The sequence below is a fragment of the Artemia sp. Qi Xiang Cuo genome, chromosome 19 (assembly GCF_049724085.1).
Source record: "Artemia sp. Qi Xiang Cuo chromosome 19, ASM4972408v1, whole genome shotgun sequence".
NCBI classification, from domain to species: domain Eukaryota; kingdom Metazoa; phylum Arthropoda; class Branchiopoda; order Anostraca; family Artemiidae; genus Artemia; species Artemia sp. Qi Xiang Cuo.
The window spans coordinates 50,105,423-50,124,487 of record NC_142812.1 but is presented as its reverse complement, the minus strand read 5'-3'; the positions used below and the strand labels follow the sequence as shown (position 1 = coordinate 50,124,487).

At 36.9% G+C, this 19,065-nt stretch overlaps 1 protein-coding gene across 1 annotated transcript in view; it reads right to left on the bottom strand.

The window, feature by feature from the left end:
* The window catches only part of LOC148940956 (uncharacterized), a 140,481-nt gene that overhangs the window by 32,486 nt on the left and 88,930 nt on the right, over positions 1–19,065 (bottom strand). The window contains exon 12 of the mRNA XM_089104763.1: positions 6,290–6,527. Coding sequence (XP_088960889.1) covers positions 6,290–6,527 — 238 coding nt within the window. The remainder of the gene's footprint in view (positions 1–6,289; positions 6,528–19,065) is intronic.

The following is a 19,065-nucleotide window of genomic DNA, read 5'->3' as shown; positions in this document are numbered from 1 at the left end:
TAACAGTAAATAAAAATATTTTTGCTTCTTTTACCAAGCTAAATATTTAAACAAGTATACACGATTATACCTTTGTAGAAACTAATTTGTATGTTGTTTATTTGAAATTTTCCACAAGTCTTCTGCTATTGATTGAACTTTGCGGATTTTCTTGACAAAGTTAAATAAAGTTTAACTTCTTTCCGACTGCAATAAAGTCAACAAAGTTATGCGAGGAAAACGGTTTATTAACTTTGCGGACAGATTTATTAACTTTATTGACGTCGTGGGAGCCCCGCTTAACTAGGGCGCACATTTGAAATTATTTCCATCAGTTAGGGCACAACACTAACCAGGGCACACATTTGAAATTATTTCCGTCAGTTAGGCCATAACTAGGGTACACATTCGAATCTATCAACAAATGAAATGACATCATTTTTATACAATCCTAAAAAGGGCTTATCCCAGATTTGCCTCTCAATTACTCCGACTATCTGTTTTGGATTTTTCTACAATTAGGCATCTCTTGATGCCTACTGCAAAATACTTGATTTCAAAATCAAAATCAGCGCCATAACACTAACTAGGGCACACATTCTAATAAAGGCTGAAGAAAAGATATGTCAACGTACCGAGTCCGTTGATCTTGAATTAAAATCATGTATCTAGAAATTATTCATAAGCACAAATACTCAAAGCATGTCTTTCAAAGAAGACGGGTTTGGCCACCCTAAATGACAGACACGAGGAACTTTGAAAGGGTCATATCTTTTCGCAGAGCCAGAGCCTAATTCCTCGCCACCCAGGAATTAGGTGAGTCAGCAATCCCAGAATTAGGAATCAGACAAAAAGGGATAAAAGCCTAAAGGTTCCTAAATAGATAGTTAGATGGCGTTTCACCGTTGTGGCTATGCATACCAAACTACTTTAGTTTAGCTTGTTTGTGTTGGAAATGTAGCTCATCCTGATCGAAGATCGTTTCAACCATGTATGCAGTGACTATAGTGCTACACTTATTTATAAAAATGACAGCAATAGAAGCCGACGCTAGCCCGAAAAGCTTTCTGAAAAGCAAACGTTTCAGTTCTGGACCGCTGGCGTCGTCGAAAATTTAATCGCATACCAGATGGCGCCAATTATCGTCGAAAATTTAATCGCATACCAACTATACAAACCTAGCAAAGATGTCGCAGCCATTCAGCACAAATCTAAAGCGAAGCGGAGACGGCGTGGGAAACACGAAGGCAGGAGAGTCCAAGCACGTAGAGATCGCTGTGTACTTCAAGGTGGTGACCACTGTATACTGGTGATATCCATAGTTCGGAACAGCAACAGAATCAAAAGGCCAAGAAATAACCGATACTTGACACGTGTAGTAACCACAGAGTATTCAGCACATATGCCAACCCTGAGACCTTACTCTCCTGATAATCCTGTGGACCACCTCCCCTCGAATAGTTCCCCTCCCGTGCTAAAACCTGTAACGCTGAATGCCAAGACATATCTTCCAAACCTGATTCTTTGCAACGCCCGGTCCCTAACCAACAAGGTTGATGAATTAGAACTTGTCTTGCGCATAAGCTTAGCACCATTAACCGTAATTACTGAATGCTAGGATATTACAACCGAAACGGGTGCAATACAAGGATATCTGAACTTTTTTAATACCAGGCGCGACAGAGAGAACAACCGACGTGGAGGTGGCGTAGGAATCTATTGCCGCGTAGACTTACCATGCAAACAACTTGGTATCCCCTCAGATTCGTGACACGAGACAATCTGGCTCTAGTGCAAGCCGAAGGGGCTAACAAAGATTTATATCATAATAGCGGCGATATACTATCCAGAAGGTGTGCGTAATAGGCGAGAATTAGTGACGTATCTGCAATATCAAGTTGACAGTTTTCGGAAACAGTACAGCAATCCAGCATTTATCATAGCAGGAGACTTCAACTTAACCGACAAAAAATGGATTTCTCGTGTGTTGGACCTTAAATAAGTTGTCAATGTTCCCACTCATGAAAGTGGAAGCATACTAGACCTTATACTGACAAATCTCGAAGCGTACTATGAACCGCCATTTTCCTTAGGACCACTTGCAAAATCTGATCACAACACTTTATGCTGGAATTCAAATAACAGAAACCATATACCTAAACCAAAAAAGACTAGAATACTGTACAGACCACTGAGTGAAAGCTCCATCCAAGCCTTTGGCAGATGGATTGCGAACTTCGATTTTGCTACAATCTGTGCTATAACTGACAATGATGAAAAGGTCGAGACACTATATTCGACTCTGCAACAAAAATACAGCGAATTCTTTCCTGTCAAAATGCGCATGGTCTGTGAAACAGATAAGCCGTGGCTAAACTCAGAGCTTAACATAATGATCAAAAAACGATGCAAATTCCATGTCGTAAGAGAAGTTTCGGATGGGAACAAGTTGAGAAACAAAGTCGTTTCAGCCCTCCGCGTATCTAGGAAAAGATATATACGGGAAAAGAAAGCTCCACTCCTCAAGTCAGACTCCCACAAGTGGCACGACACAGTAAAAAGGCTTACTGGAAAACAGAAATGGACTGAAGTACGAATCAGCAACATACACGGGAGTTTAATCAGAGCCTCGGATGTTAACGAATTTTTTTACACAAATTTGCACTTCTTACCCCACCATAAGTGACGAACAGATGAGCAATATAATCAACAGTTGTAGTGCCGATGATATTGTAGAAGCGTCCGAAATATCAGTCTTCCGTGAAATCGAACGACTACGTAACAACTGTGCCACATACCCAGGTGAACTCCCTGTGAAGCTACTAAAAGAGTACTCACCTTTTCTAGCCAAACCCATGGCATCAACCATAAATCAGTGTTTCTCAGAACAATCGTTCCTAAAATTGTGGAAAGCTGCCTATGTGCGGGTCATTCCGAAAGTAAAGGCACCCCAGTCCTGCGACCAGCTGAGACCTATATCCATAACTCCCAACTTGGCTAAAGTGGCCGAAGGTTTTATCCACCGTGCCCTATTACAGCAGATTGCACCGTCAATAGACACTTACTAATATGGCTGTATACGAGGTAGTAGCACGGCAATATACCTAGTGCGGATGTACCATTTGATAGTTGAGTGGCTGGACAGCCCAAACAGTGTTATCGATTTACTTTTGGCAGACTACAGGAAAGCATTCGACCTTATAGAGCACCTCATTGCACTGACAAATCTAAAATAGATGGGAGCTGGAAAAACGTGCTGCTATTAGTGAGAGATTTTCTGCGAGGGCGACGGCAATCGGCATATCCGTTATTCGCCGATGACATCCAGTCTGAGTGGACCGAACTTACTTGTGGCTGTCCCCAAGGGACGAAACTAGCTGCCCTTTTATTGCTTGGAGTCATCAATAAAATCCTTGCAGAATTTGAGGAGCGTTTCAAGGTCGTTGACGACTTGTCTTCGCTTTTCAAATACATAGTAGAAAATGCAGTAGCAAAACAGCAGTTCGAACCAGTATTTTTTTCGGACTTCGTTAATCAGTGTAAATCTAATAGCCTGCATCTGAACGAGCAGAAATCGAAAGTTCTACGTCTCAACCCGCTCAAACGAGATATTACAATACCAGATGTTCCCTTTCCAACTGTTTCGTCCGCGACAATTCTAGGCGTGACTTTTACAAGCGATTGCTCGTTTAAACTGGACGTAGACAATATCGTGCGCAAAGGACACTACTCAATCCAAAGTCTAACGAGTTTGCGAAGGCTGGGGTTCTCAGATCGTCAGCTCTTATTGGCTTACACGACATACATCAGGCCAATCCTTGAATATTGTTGTCCTGTCTGGGGTCCCCAAGCAAAAAACACTGCCTACATGTCAGAGGATCTAGAAGACGTATAAAAACGTGCTACTAAAATAATTCTTGGACCCAGATATGAGTGTTACGAGCATGCCCTTGTGGTTATGAGCTTGCCCACTTTGTTCGCCCAAAGACACAATTCGATAATGAGATTCGGGAAATCACTCATGTCAAACAAGAAACATCGCTCAATTCTTCCTCCAACCGCACCGACCCCCAAACTCACCAGGCATCAGAACAGACTACAACCCGCCAAGTGCCGAACGAACAGACTTGCAAATTCCTTCATACCACATTTTGTTAGTGTATTAAATAAGTGTTTTTTTTTTTTTTTTTCTTAAATGACTGTAAAAAATAGCATAATTTAGCGTTCAGTTTTGTTTGCTACGAAAGCTATTTGATTAAATGAATACGAACTAATACGAATACGAAAAATCCCTCAAATTTGCTGTTAATATCGTGTATTGCCAATTCGAATACTTCATTGAGCTTTAAACTATTTTTACCCCTTTCCAACTCCACACATACTCTTAATTTTATCGAAAATTACTATCTTCGACACTTCTTTTTCCTATATCTTTGACATTTCAAGTGGTTTTTTCGTAGTTGTTTTTCCGCTTTGCTGACATTTGACTGACATTTATTGATATTCCCTTTTAAGTTTCCATACTTTTTGTTTTCATTGCATTACTATTATCTGTTTTTTTTTTAATGATAGGGTCGATTTTTTTTTGTGAAAACCGTTCCAATAATATAATTTTATTTTACCTCAATTAAATATGATGAGATGTATGACTAACTATCTTATAAAGGTTTGTACGGAAATTGACCTAAACTGTCCAGGACTCTAGAATATACATATAACAAAACTCTGTGGGATTTAGAGCACAAGGCTTTATTTATGCCTTTTTGGGAGCCACAATCCAATGCCTTTGTACGAGAGTGAAAGGGTACGGGCCTCAAACTCTTTTCATCATGGTATCTAACAAAGGGGGTTATCAAATCTCAACCAAAGCTGGGCCAGAGTAAGAGTAACCGTCTTAGATGTGCAATTTTTAAATCCATGATCAACTACACCAGGGCCGAGGAAGAAGAGTGGTCCTCAAATCCTTAAATAAACTTAAAAAATCCTTAAAAAACTTAAATCCTTAAAAAATCTTAGAAAATCTAAATCCTTAAAAAATCTAAACTTAAATCCTTGAAAAAAAATCCTTAAATCCTTCTATCAGAAGGGAACGTCGGATCTAAACAAAAATATGGCGAGAAGTACGAGCAAAATTTTGTTCCATATTTATATTGCAGTTCTGGGGAATTGCGTATTTGCAGCACTCCAAGATTTGCACCAGGAAGAGAAAAATTTAGGAGGAGCCCAACTGACGAAATTGTTTTTAATATTTAAGATCCATGTTCTCCGTGAGCATGTTCTACAGTCCCAGTTCTGGGGAAGGAGGGAAGGAAAGATCCTCTTTCCCTCCTCCTCCCTCCAAAATTCCTTTTTACAGCTACATTGTTCAGCGTGCTAACAAAATTCGTTCAATAAAATCCGGCCAATAAGTGCATTAATGGTCTTCATGTAGGTACTAATTTGCGTGTACCCCCTCCACGTAGGTATCTTCAAATTCTAAATAGAATTCCCTAAAATTCTTTACATATTCGGATTCAGGATAGAAAAAAAGAAGCAAAATTTGGCCCATTTTCGACGTGATACCTTACACTAGGTATCCTTTTCACAGACCATACTGCCTTTTTATGATGAACAAATAAAAAGTTAGAATGGGGATAAGTCCATTGGAACCTTTAATTCGTTCGAAATTTGGCCAAAAATATTTTCGAAAATACAAAGGCTCTAGCTTTTGACATTTATGAAAACTACACCTAGCTTAAAAAGGGAACATGCCTGGAATTCAGCCATAGAGACAATTCCATACATAGCAGTCTAATATCGGCTGAAACTTTCGCCAAATTAAAACATCATTATTAACTTTCGACCAGATTTTTTATTAAAATAGTCATCATTTTAAATTTCGTATCAAAATAATTAATATTTTAAAAAGTTTTTCAGGATTAATATTAAAATAATGAGCCAACTCCACATGAAGGGGTTGTCGGTAGGTCCCCAAGTTTTTAAACGATAATCCCTATACGACTTGGAATATTAGTTTGCTATAACAGAGATGAACTATTTTTTCTTTGGATATTCAAAAGACAGTAAATTGTCTATGCTCTTCAGATACCCAATCAGCTATATGATGAATCAAGTGGTCTACAATAAAAAAAAATTGCAGAGAGAAAGAAAGAGGAGAGATAAATAGAGAAGCAGACATAGAGAGAAATAGAGAAAGAGAGAGAGAGAACGAGAGAGAGAGACGAGAGAGAGAGAGAGAGAGAGAGAGAGAGAGAGAGAGAGAGAGAGAGAGAGAGAGAGAGAGAGAGAGAGAGAGAGAGAGGAATCTCACCTTGTGGCGAAGGTAGGAAATATGACTTTGGTTTAGCAGGCTGAACTTCAGAAGTTACTTCACAATTTGGGCGCCTTAAAATAGGTTCTGGTTGGTCGGGGGGTTGGTGATTTGGTAGGTTAGTAGTCAAAGCTATTGATTCTTCTTTCACACTTTTATCCAATAATTGTGACATATAGTCTACTATATCTCCACCTTCATTGTCAATCATATTTACAATTGGTCGACCGGAGGTATCCTAAAAAATATAAATATTATAGCTACACTTTTAAACAAAAAAAAATAAAAAACAACACTAATCATAAGAAATGGCGACGAAAAAAACATTCAATTGAATACCATTAATTAAAAAAAACTTAAACAAGCAACAACATCAGGGCATGATATGGAGGTTGCAGGCTTATATAAATCCACAAAACAACTTACGAAATTTTTATTTCAACTCAGGAGGGGCTTTCCAGAAAACCTAGAAGCATCAGTGATACTCAATTACCGAAATATAATATATATATATATATATATATATATATATATATATATATATATATATATATATATATATATATATATATATATATATATATATATATATATATATATATATATATATATATATATATATAACAATAATATAAAAAAAACTCACCTCCATCACACGCACAAAACAATGTTAAAAAAAATGGATAAAACTATAAACTTATTACAATTCTACCAGATCTAAACGAATCAAATTTCTCCTCAAAATCATACTTAGGAAGCGATTCCTATTTCCCAAACCTTTCAAGTTCAGTTAACTATCAGTCAGAAAACTATTCTTAATTTCTCCACCTAAATTTTCCCTTATTTCCCTCTATAAACCAGACAAAATCCCGACCTAGACAGAACCCAAAGGATTATTATAAAATAGCTTATTATTAGAGCTGTCTCGGTCGAGTGGCTAGCACAATAGACTTCTATTGTGTCTACTACTAAACACATCTTTTCCTGCTCTGCATATGTTCAAAGTTTTTTAGATTTATGTTAAAGTTTGATTTATTGTATTCTATTTTAATATTTTATTTCACATTTTTTTAAAAACTAACTTCAAGTAATTACGACGTAGCTTTCGGGAGTTATTATAAAATGATACAGCAAATGTATACCAGCAGAAGAAGTGGAAAAGGGGCCCCCCCCTCATTGGTATGATGCCTCACCTCTCCAAGTAAAATGTCAGAATAGGCCTAAATGACATTTTATCATAAATTCCCACTCTTTTAATTTACATAAATTATGAAAAGAAGCAATTTTATGTAAACGACATGATATATTTCCAAGAAAATGACTATCACAAGAGCAGATACACGGGATTGGCGTTTCAAAGCCAAGCTTAAAAACAATTCGAACTGGTAGAATAAAAATAATTAAACCACATGCGAAAGCCACAAAGGGAGGGGGAGGGGAGAGGATAAGGGAGTGAAACAGTCTTAATAAGGGGAAGATGAAAACTACTGGTACTGTTTTTGTATATTTTTTTTTTTCGATAATGTAGGAGTTTGGAAATTTTCAAGGAAAGTTTTCTGGGGATGAGGGGTTAAACAAAAATTGGTAAGAAGTATCTTAGAAATGAGTTTTAGATACTTCAGTTTAGGAATGAAGTTGCGAAAAATTTAAGGTAACTTCAAAAGCTATTTTCCTAAAGCCGATTTTAATGACTAAACTTAAATTTGTTTCTGTTAAAATAAATGAAATGTTAGTGACTATGCACTTATGACAGTGTTTTTTTCTGATTTTCATCCTTTATAACACGAATAATAATAATAAAACCATTTTATTTTCAAACGCCTTACACGGTCATGCGGATGAGCGGCAGTTCTTGTCATAAAAAAAAAACACTAAACATATAAATACATGAAAATCACAGCAATCGCCATCGTCATACAAAATTATACATCGATTTGAAATATCAGATTCGAACTAAACAGTCAAACAGAGTCAAACGAGCAAAATGAATAATGAACTAAAAATAAATATATACAATTATTGACGAGTGGATGCAGAAGTAAAAATCTTGACGAATGAGGGAACAAAACTACTTGCGTACCAGATATGCTGTGCTGGTACCGGCTGAATTTTTGGTACCGGTTGAGCTACATGTCACGGAGGCATTTGGCACGAAGGAAAATGCTCAGGGCTCAGGAGGAGATGCTCAGGGCTCAGGGGAACTTGACAGATACGCTCAGTAGTTCTGTCTCCAAAGACTCTTTGAGTGCCTAAGGATTAAGTCAACTGTGTAATCTAATTCAGGTTCGGTACGCAACCGTCGATTCTTGCTAACGTTAGAACAGTCTGCCTACTGTGCTGCTACTAATAAGTAGCAACAGTTGCTTCTTCTTTCACATAAGAACCTTCTGCATCCGCTTTGGCCCCCTCTTAGCTTCAGGATTGCTCTTCTGGTGATGAGGAGTCAATGGATAACGTCAGACAGGTGCACTCTTATACACAATGTTGTACCACCTGAACAAATTGATTATGCTTATGTATAACAATCTATCAGAATAAACTAAGAAACTCGATGGAAGTAACACGTCAATGATTCTCCTCTCAAGCCTCCCAGTATCAATTACTGGATATTTCTTTTTAAGCTCAACCAAATTTTAGATGGGTACATATTTGAATTCATGGGTCTGGCAAGTTTTGATACACAACATTGCTACACAGTGTTCATTTTTTGTCTTTAAGAGATCAAAAATACTTCCATAAAAAAAATTACAACGGAAACTGAAAGTCGTTAAATAAATAGGTGTGCTATTATTAAGCTAAGAGGGGTGTACCAAATACCATGTGACTGCAGCAATTATTATGTAGGTAGAACTCACCAAAATTTGGAAACACGCCTGCAACAGCATATGGATGATATAACCAAAGCCTTAAATTCTAACACTATTCCTAGTTCTTTTGATTCTACTCTAAGCAGCCATATTTTTGAAAACCCTAGCCACAATACACTTATTAAAAACAGCCCACTCATTAGGAACGATTTGGGTATTAAGCAAGTTGTTCAAGAAACAATAGAAATTAAAAATGAGCTAAATATAATATTGCTTTAAATAGAGAATTGGTAAACTAATCACCCAGCGCTTTATACGCAAATTTTATTAAAATGATTTAATAAATTACATTGCGAAACCTAGTTTGATACCAGTGAATCTGTATAAAAAAGACGATTTTAGGTTAGCTGCCACAAAAGCAAGGATCGCACTAAAACATGCTTTTGATTTCTTTTTATCTGAATTGCCTTGTTTCGTGTTTTTCTTCAGCCATAGTTGAACTTTATTGAAGTGATGATTCTAGGACAATTATGTCTTAATTTTTAATTTAGTTTCAATAGTAACGTTTTTATTGTAAGTCTCATTTCATATTTATCTGTACTTTGGTGATGACGGCTCTCAGACAGCCGAAATATTCATTTAGAAAATTTTCCACTGTCTTAGAATAATTCCTCATTGTTTAGCCTTTTCTTGTGTGTTTTATATAGATGAGCTACATATTGTTTTTCGCTTTGGGATACCCATGTTGGCATTTTAGTTGATATTTATTATAAAGTAATATATAAAATATTGAAATGGCTGAATACCAAATTTACCAACTTTAGTTAGTTTGTTGGGTTAGGGTCAGTTTATTATACTCCGTACCTAGATTATCCCAGAACAATCGCCTGTCTGAAAAAGCAAAGCACATATATATTTCTGAAGCAAAAGAGTTTTAGAGGAACCTGGTACATGGATCTGCAATTACGTATACCAAAATATGCGCATTATTATGATTTCAATAACGCACATCATAATTATTGGCTCAATTAAGTTTATTTTTGAAGCCTTTGTTTGTGTCTCCATAAATTTTTTGTAATTAGTGACTTCCAATTTGACTAAGACAAACTTGAACCGATACGGTTTCTGAATTCAATAGTCTCTGGTAAAATTTTTATGGTTCCCAACAAATTAGTTTATCCTTATTCCTTAACTCTCTACCAGCTAAAAAGCCTGTCGGTGGACAGCACTGTATCAAACAGTTCGTGGTAACGAACTGTAAGTAAGGAGCGACCCGGCTCAATGGTAACCGAAACTCTAGAAAACGGGTTTTTGATACCAATAGATACATCAAAAGAATCAGATTTCAATGCTGATTTCAAATATATAACTTTCATCAAGTTTAGTGCAACCCGTCAAAGGTTACGCGCCTGAGAAAATTTTGCTGATTTTCAAAAAAAGGGGGAAAGACCCCCCTAAAAGTTATAGAACCTTATGTGGAATTTTGCATTTTTTGCCAGAAGAAAGATCACGGATGCGTGTTTATTTGTTTTTTGTTTTTTTTTCATTGGAAAGAAATCCAAGAGCATTAAACATAATCAATAAAGTAATCACACAATTTTTTCGTAATTATCTATTACTTTTAAACCCATGATCGCTTAATAACTATTCTTTAATAATCATGAACTGATTCTTTTAATAAATTGATTGCTTAACACACAGAGCAATCAATACATATTACTCAAATATATACACTATCACGAGTAACTTTATGGGAAAAATCATGTCCCATGTGTAAAGGAAGTTTTCGCTAGTTTTTTTTTTTAAGCTGAATCTCAGCCGGTGGTTTTAGGATGACTCCCAGGGGTGATCGTATCGACCCAGTGGTCCTAGAATATCGTGGGAGGGCTCATTGGAACGGAAATTGAAAGTTCTAGTGCCCTTTTTAAGTGACAAAAAAATGGAGGGCAACTAGGCCACCTGCCACGCTCATATTTGCCCAGAGTCACCCGCTAAAAATTTTGATATAGTCATTTTGTTCAGCAGGGTCGATAATATGATAACTATGTCTTTTAAGATGACTTAATCCTCCGAAGTCCCCGGGGGGAGGGCTGAAAGTTATGAACTTTACCCAATGTTAACATATAGTATTGGTTATTGGGAAGTATACAGAAGTTTTCAGGAGGGCTTTTTTTGGTAGTAGGAGGGGGTGGGTAGGGGGTTATGTTGGAGGATCTGTCCATGAAGGAAGTTTTCATAGGAGAAGGGAAATTACCATGAAGGGGGCGCCGGACTTGCCAGCATTATTTATTGGTTATTGGAAAATATACAGACATTTTCAGGAAGGATTTTTTTCTGGAGGGTGGGGCTGGAGGAGGGGGTTACTCGGGAGAATCTTTCCGTGGAGGATGTTTCTTTGGAGTAAGGGACATTTCTTCGAAGGGGGCGCCGGATGTCCAAGCATTATTTAAAAAACGATCAGAAATTAAATATAAAAAAAAACAAGTTTTTTTCAACTGAAAATAAGAAGCAACATTAGAACTTAAAACGAACAGAAATTATAACGTATCTAAGGGGGTTCTCCCCCAAGTCAATACCTCGCTCTTTACGCTACAGTTTTTTTTTAGTGCTTTCAAAAGAGCTATCTATTCTAATTAAACGGTCTTTGTGATTCAGGAGTTTGTGAATTAAAAATTTTTTTTACTTTTAACGTAAAGAGCGTGGTATTGACTAAGGCGGGAACCCCCCTCATATACGTAATAACATATACGTAATAAATAAAAAAAGAACAATAAAAAAACAAACGATACGGCTCAATAGTAATCCAAACTTTTAAAAACGGAATTTTGATGTTAATAAATGTATCAAAAGAATGGTTTTACAATGCTGATTCTAAATATATAAATTTTATTAAGTTTAGTATTACTCATTAAAGGCTACGAGCCTGAGAAAATTAACCGATTTTTTAAAGAGGGGGGAAACATCCCCTACAAGTGAAAGAATTTTAATGAAATTCACACCGTCAGATTCAGTGTATCAGAAAACCCTAATACATAGGTTTCAAGCTCATATCTGCAAAAATGTGCAACTTTGTATTTTTTGCCAGAAGAAAAATATACGAATATAGAAGTTGTAACGTAAGTTAAGTTGTAAATTACGTCATAACCAAATTTAGAGACATCCATTTAGCAAAAGAAAAGTAAAATTTTTATGCAAATTTTGTTTACTTATTCAATGACGGTGGGCCAAAATAAAAGCTGCATTAACTAAAAAACGATCAGAAATTAAATAAAAAAAAACAAGTTTTTTAAACTGAAAGTAAGGAGCGACATTAAAACTTAAAACGAACAGAAATCATTCCGTATATGAAAGGGACTGTCCCCTCCTCAACGCCTCACTCTATACGCTAAAGTTTGACTCTGTCTCACAACTTTATTTTTTAAAACAATAAAAAACTTTAGCGTAAAGAGCGAAGCGTTGAGGAGGGGACAGCCCCTTCATATACGGAATAATTTCTGTTCGTTTTAATTTTTAATGTCGCTCCTAACTTTCAGTTTAAAAAATTTGTTTTTTTTTATTTAATATAAATAATAGACAGTATGATCATTCCCTATTTCAACCATTATAAAAACCCGGACCGAGATGCAAGTGCTCGGGAGAACATTTAAACAACTATAAACATAAGCGACATGAGATTTTTTCACGGGTTGACAAGTCAGATTTCTCTTGAACGCGAAACTTGGCTTCAACGTCGTAACACTACATTTTAAAGAATGTAATTTTAAATTAATTTATTCCAATAAATATATGAAAATCGGTAATTAGTAGTGTAATGTTATAATTAGATGATTTTAGGAAAACATTTAGAATTTTTTTTATGTTATCACTTTTATAGCCTTAATAAATTAAAAACCAGCTAAGATTTTACTGAGTGAATATCATCATGTGTATGTTAAACAGACAATTCGCATTTTTTCAGTAAATTCGTCTGATTTTCTATCAGTGAAGTACTAGTGGCATTCTGGCGCCAATTGCTTTTCGGTTTCAAAGTTCTTCGCATGTGAATGACTTAGTGTTTTGAGTTCGACTTTTCTTAATCCCCGTGCATTTTGGGTTTCTGTCATTTTTTGATACTGATTAAAGGTTTTGTGTTGATTTGTAGAGTATTTGATTCTATTCTTGTTCATTTTTAGTTTAATGGAGTTCTTTACTTTTTTTTGAAAAACTTACTTTGTCCAAAAAGTTTTTTTGATTAATTTCTGTTCGCTTTATATTGACAGAGTCTTTTTCAGTGAGAAAGACTGAACCCATTCTGAAGTTAAACCACCATCCCTTCCATAAGAACCTTTAATACCCCCTGGCCACAACTTACAACCCTTGCCCCTAATCTCTGGGGTTTGTTTCAACCTCAAAAGCCTTATTATATGATATTTAGACTATTCTGAATAGAATGGCTATCTCAAAATTCGATTAGACGCGTTTCGGGACAATATGACGTGTGTGTAGGGGGGAGAGAGTAGCTACCCTCTGATCACTTTGAATCTAAAAAAGAACACTAAAGCTTCTGATTAACAATCCAATGACCCCCCTTTGAAGTTTATATGACCACACTTTCTATAAAACTCTATATGTCCCCAGGGCATAACTTACAACCCTTGCCCTGAGGGCTGGGGGGATTTATCCAGACATTTCTGATAGGCTTAACAAAGAGGCTATATCAAAACTTTGATTGGAAGTGTTTGGGGAAATGATAGGCGTGGAGGGAGACATTTGCCCTCTGATCATTTTCCACAAATAAAAAAGCCACTAGTCCTCTCAATTTCCATTCGAAGGAGCCCTTTTTGAATCTTTACGGCAGAACTTTCTATGAAAACCTTATATGCCCTAGGGGCATAACTTATGACCCTTGTCTTTAGGGCTATGGGGGGAGGGTTATCATCCTCAAAGACATAATTTCCAGACCTTTCAACTACGATGAACAAAATGGCCATATCAAAATTTTGATCGGAAATGTTTGGGGTAATGATGGGGGTGGGGGGGCGATTCACCCTCTGATTACTTTCGAATATTAAAAAGGGCAATAGCCCTCTCAATTTCCGATCAAAAGAGCCCTTTTTGATGTTTTTACGACAACACTTTCTATATGACATTATATACCCCAGGGCATAACTTACAACCTCAGCCCTGAGGGCTGTTGGGGGTTGTCATACTCAAAAACATAATTTCAGGACCCTTCAACTACGTTCAACAAAATTGCTATATCAAAACGTTGATGGGAAGTGTTTGGGGAAATGATGGGTTTGGGGGGAGGGGGTGTATTTGCCCTCCGATCGCTTTTGACTATTAATAAGGGCAACAGCCCTCTCAATTCCCAATTGAATGAGTCCTTTTTGATGTTTCTACGACAACGCTGGCAAAGACCTATTTTCCAGATTTTTTAACTACGTTGAACAGAACGTCTATCTCAAAATTTTGATTGGATGTGTTTGGGGAAATAGTAGGCGTTAGTTGCCCTCCAATCACTTTCAACTATTAAAAAGGGCGCCAGTACTTTCAATTTCCAATCGGATGAGCCCGTTTTGAAGTTTCTACTACAACGCTTTCTCTAGAACCCTATATGCCCCAAGGAAGCTACTACCCCTCGAGCATAAAGGATTTCAGGGAGCCTTTAATCCTCGCACAAATGAATTTTGGACTTTTCAACTACGCTGAACAAAATGGCTTTCACAAATATTTCCTAGGTGAGTTCAGAGAAATGGTGGGCGTGGGAGGGATGTTAGTTTTCCTCCAATTATTTTTGACAATTAAAAAGGGCACTAGCCCCTCGAAGTTTCTATTATAACGCTCTATAAAAACCTTATATGCCCCCAGGGCACAACTTACAACCTTTGCCCTGGGGGCTTTGGTAGGTTTGTCATCCTCAAATACATAATTTGAAGAACTTTTAACTACGTTGAACAAAATGGCTATCTCCAAACGTTGATTGACTGTGTTTGGGGAAATAGTGGGCATGAGAGGAGGGTTAATTACTCTCCATTCACTTTCGACTATTAAAAAGGGCACTAGCCCTTTCAATTTCCAATCAAATGAGCCGTTTTTGAAGTTTCTACGACAAAAATTTCTATAAAAACCTTATAAGCCCCCAGGGCATAACTTACAACCCCTGCCATGAGGGCTCAGAGGGCGTTACATACTAAAAGACATATTGTCTAGAACTTTTAACTGTGTTGACCAAAATGGATTTCTCTAAATTTTGATTGGCTGTGTCTGGGGAAATAGTGGGCGTGAGAGGGGGGTTAGTTGCCCTCCTATCACTTTCGACTATTAAAAAGGGCACTAGCCTTTTCTCCTTATAGACCTAATTTCCAAAACTTTCAACTACGTTGAATAAAATGGCTATCTAAAAGTTTGATTGAATGTGTTTGGGGAAAAAGGTGGGCGTGAGAGGGGGGTTAGTTGCCCTCCAATCACTTTCGACTATTAAAAAGGGAACTAGCCCTTAATTTCCAATCGAATTAGCCCTTTTTCAAGTTTATACCAAAAAGCTTTCAATAAAAACCTTATATGCCCCAGGGTGTAGCTTACAGCCCGTGCCCTGAGGTTTCTGAGGGGGGGGGGTCTCATCCTCAAGGTCCTAATTTGCGAAACTTTAAACTACGTTAAACAAAAATACTATCTCACAATTTTGATAGAATGTGTTTGGGGAAATGGTGGGCGTGGAAGGGGTTCTAGTTGCCTTCCAATCACTTTCGACTATTAAAAAGGGCACTAGCCATTTCAATTTCCAATCGAATGAGCCCTTTGTGAAGATTCTACGACAACGCTTTCTATAAGAACCTAATATGCCCCCGGGCATAACTAACAACCCTTGCCCTGTGGGCTGTGGGGGAGTGTCCTCCTCAGAAACATAATTTCTATCTGAAAATCAACTACGCTGAACAGAATAGCTATCTCAAAATTTTGATTAGATGTGTTTGGGGAAATGGTGGGCGTGGAAGGGGTGTTAGTTGCCTTCCAATCACTTTTGACTATTAAAAAGGGCACAAGCCACTCCAATTTCCAATCGAATGATCCCTATCCGAAGTTTCTACGACAACCCCTTCGTTATGACGTGCGCTGGTCTAAAGGAAAAAAAAATAATAAATTGTGCCAACATAGTTCTTCACTTAGGCTTCGCTATTGCGCTGCCTATGATATTAAATTTATCTGGACCATCCAATTTGACAAAGGCAATCCGAACAGCTAAAGCAAAGGGCAAGTAAAAAAATGTTTAAGGTTATGATGAACGAACGTGAAGCACAAAGTATTGTGCAGTTATGAGACATGCAAAAACAACGAATCTCAAATGAATCGACATACATAGACCCCGGCGTCACGCCGGCGGATCGACCGAACGCCGCCGACGAGAGGCCCGGTCGACCGCCACTGAAGTGTCGCTACGGCACCGGCATGCAGCTGGCGTGCCGCCACCGACAGGACTTTAAATTAATTTTGCGGCAATTCTTTATTGCGTCAACCGCAAAGTCGGAGCTTTTCTTTCTCACGTGGTTTAGTATTTCGATTTTCCTGACTAGTAATAAAGCAGGGCTTGCACTATCCCCGAATTTTCGGGTATTTCCAAGAAAATCTATGTGTCACCCGAAAAAAATTTGGTTCCCCGAATCCCCAAAAATAACGCAATCACGGTGCCACCCCTAGCGATTTATCACTAGTGACTATCCCTGCCAAATATTACTTTGCATACCATCTCTTTGCATACCCATTCTTCACTACTCTCTTGTTCGTTAATTTTCGTCTCTTTCGTTACTTTGCATAAAAACCAGACACATGCAATATGCAATTGCAAATATTGCAATATACACAGTTCTTCATATATTAACAAAAAAAGTATCATCTTTATGAAATGAGTTTAAATCATTTCGAATGCAGTTTCCCAATTGCTATTTGTAGTCAAGAATGTTATTTTCAAGTTGAACAGACTTACAGAACACATTCACTACTATACAGCTTCAGCCTTCAGTTGGATTTCGAAATCGATAGCCGGCAGATTGTTTCTACAGCTGAATTGTAAGTTTGCAGAATTATTTTTCTTTTGCTTTTTTTAGATACGATTTTCTTAATGTTTAACACTCAATTGTTTAACACCTGACAGATTAAATAAAATACAATCTTATTTGTGAAAAAATTTACCCCCCCCCCCAAAAAAAAAAACATTCTTTTGAGACGAAATTTAGCTATAGACTAATCTATGTACAAGGTTGGGGAATTAAAGATTGAAACGGAAGCTACCCCAAATATATTATTCATAAAAAATTGTAAATTATTGCCTATAGGGAGGGGGGTAGGGGGCTATCATTTTTAAATGATAATAACTCACTTTTTTATTGAAAGCAGGGATGCCAAAAAGATAATTATTTTTTTCATTTAAAAAAGGGGACGGAAGAAAATGATATAAAATTGCCTGGGAAACCATTGAAATATTTTGATAGACCCAGGGCCCCCCATTGGGACTTGTTCATTGTCTTGGGCATTTTGAAATCTCTCATAGGCTACTGGCCTAATTTAGCTTATGTTTGTGCTCCCTTTTAATTAGATTCTTTGGACCCTATTGAATGCCACGGCGAATCTATGACTGAGTTTTCCAATAATTTGAGGTATATCTGAATAATTTCAACATTTTTATTGTTGTCTTTGTACCCTTTTACTCATACCCTCAATTTTTTTTTCAAGGAACACTAAGCTGTTAAACGTTATTTCGCACGTTTCTTTTAACCATATAGTGATCTAGTTAATTATTAAGTAAATTATTTTTAATATAAAGCTGAGACGGTATCCTATCAAGGTGGTATCCAGAGGAAGGGGGGGGGGGGTAGGGAGATATTAAATTTAAATGATATCTCGAAATTTTTTTATTGAAAGCAGGGATGCCAAAAAGTAATTTTTTTTTTTTATTTAAAGCAGGGACAGTATCCTATCAAGATGGTATCCAGAGGAGAAGCATAGGGAGTTATTATATTTAAGTGAGAGTACCTTGATTTTTTGTTTTTTATTGAAAGCAGGGATGCCAAACAGTTGAAAAGTTGACAAAAATTAACAAGATTTTCGTGAGTTATACTTGATACAGCACTTGTATAATTTTATCGCCCAAAGGGAAAGGGACACGTGCGTCCAACCCGTTTTTTTTCTAATTGATGAAACGAGTTTACTTTGAAAACATTCATTCAAAAGTACCAGGCAGATTGACACTAAAACAAATTGGTGTGACGAAAGCGATATCGAAATCCCCACCTAACGTTGTGCTCGAGTGACAATGGCGCCCTTGGTCCAGTGCCAAAGTTACATTTAAAGGCCAGGTCATAATAAAAGCTTTCAATTTGGGAGGTTCAAGGAGGAGTCTTTGACAGTTTTATGACCTCAGGGTACTAGATGTTGCAACATTCTTACGTATGTACAGTGGTTTAAAAAATTATATCACCCCACAAATGATGATCAAAAATATGCACAAATTTAACATTTGGAATATTAAAAGACTTTTTTCAAAGCTTTGAAGAAAAGCAAAAAAGGCTAAATACCCCCTAACTACGCTTGAAAGCTATTTTAAAAAGAAACTCTTTGGAGATTTCCATGGATATGACCATAGCAGAAGCTTTGAGCCTGGGTGGGGATCAAAGAGGGGTCTTTGAGTGTTTTGACCACAGGTAACTTATTATTGCGGCTTTCTTAAATTTGGTAATTTTTGTGAGCATTTAGAAATCAAAGCTTAAACTCAATAGCTGATATCAAGTCTCCTAACATTTTGCTTGGATTAAAAGTGACGAACTAGGAAGAAAATCTCAACATCTTTCTGGAGCTAATTCAGTCTTCATATTATTTCATTTAATTACATTTAAAACGGATGAGCTTTTCATTTTTTACCTAAGAAAATAGCTGGCACTTAATTTTTCTTCATACCGAATAAACCATTAAGTGTTTTTTTTTTTGTTTCATTGT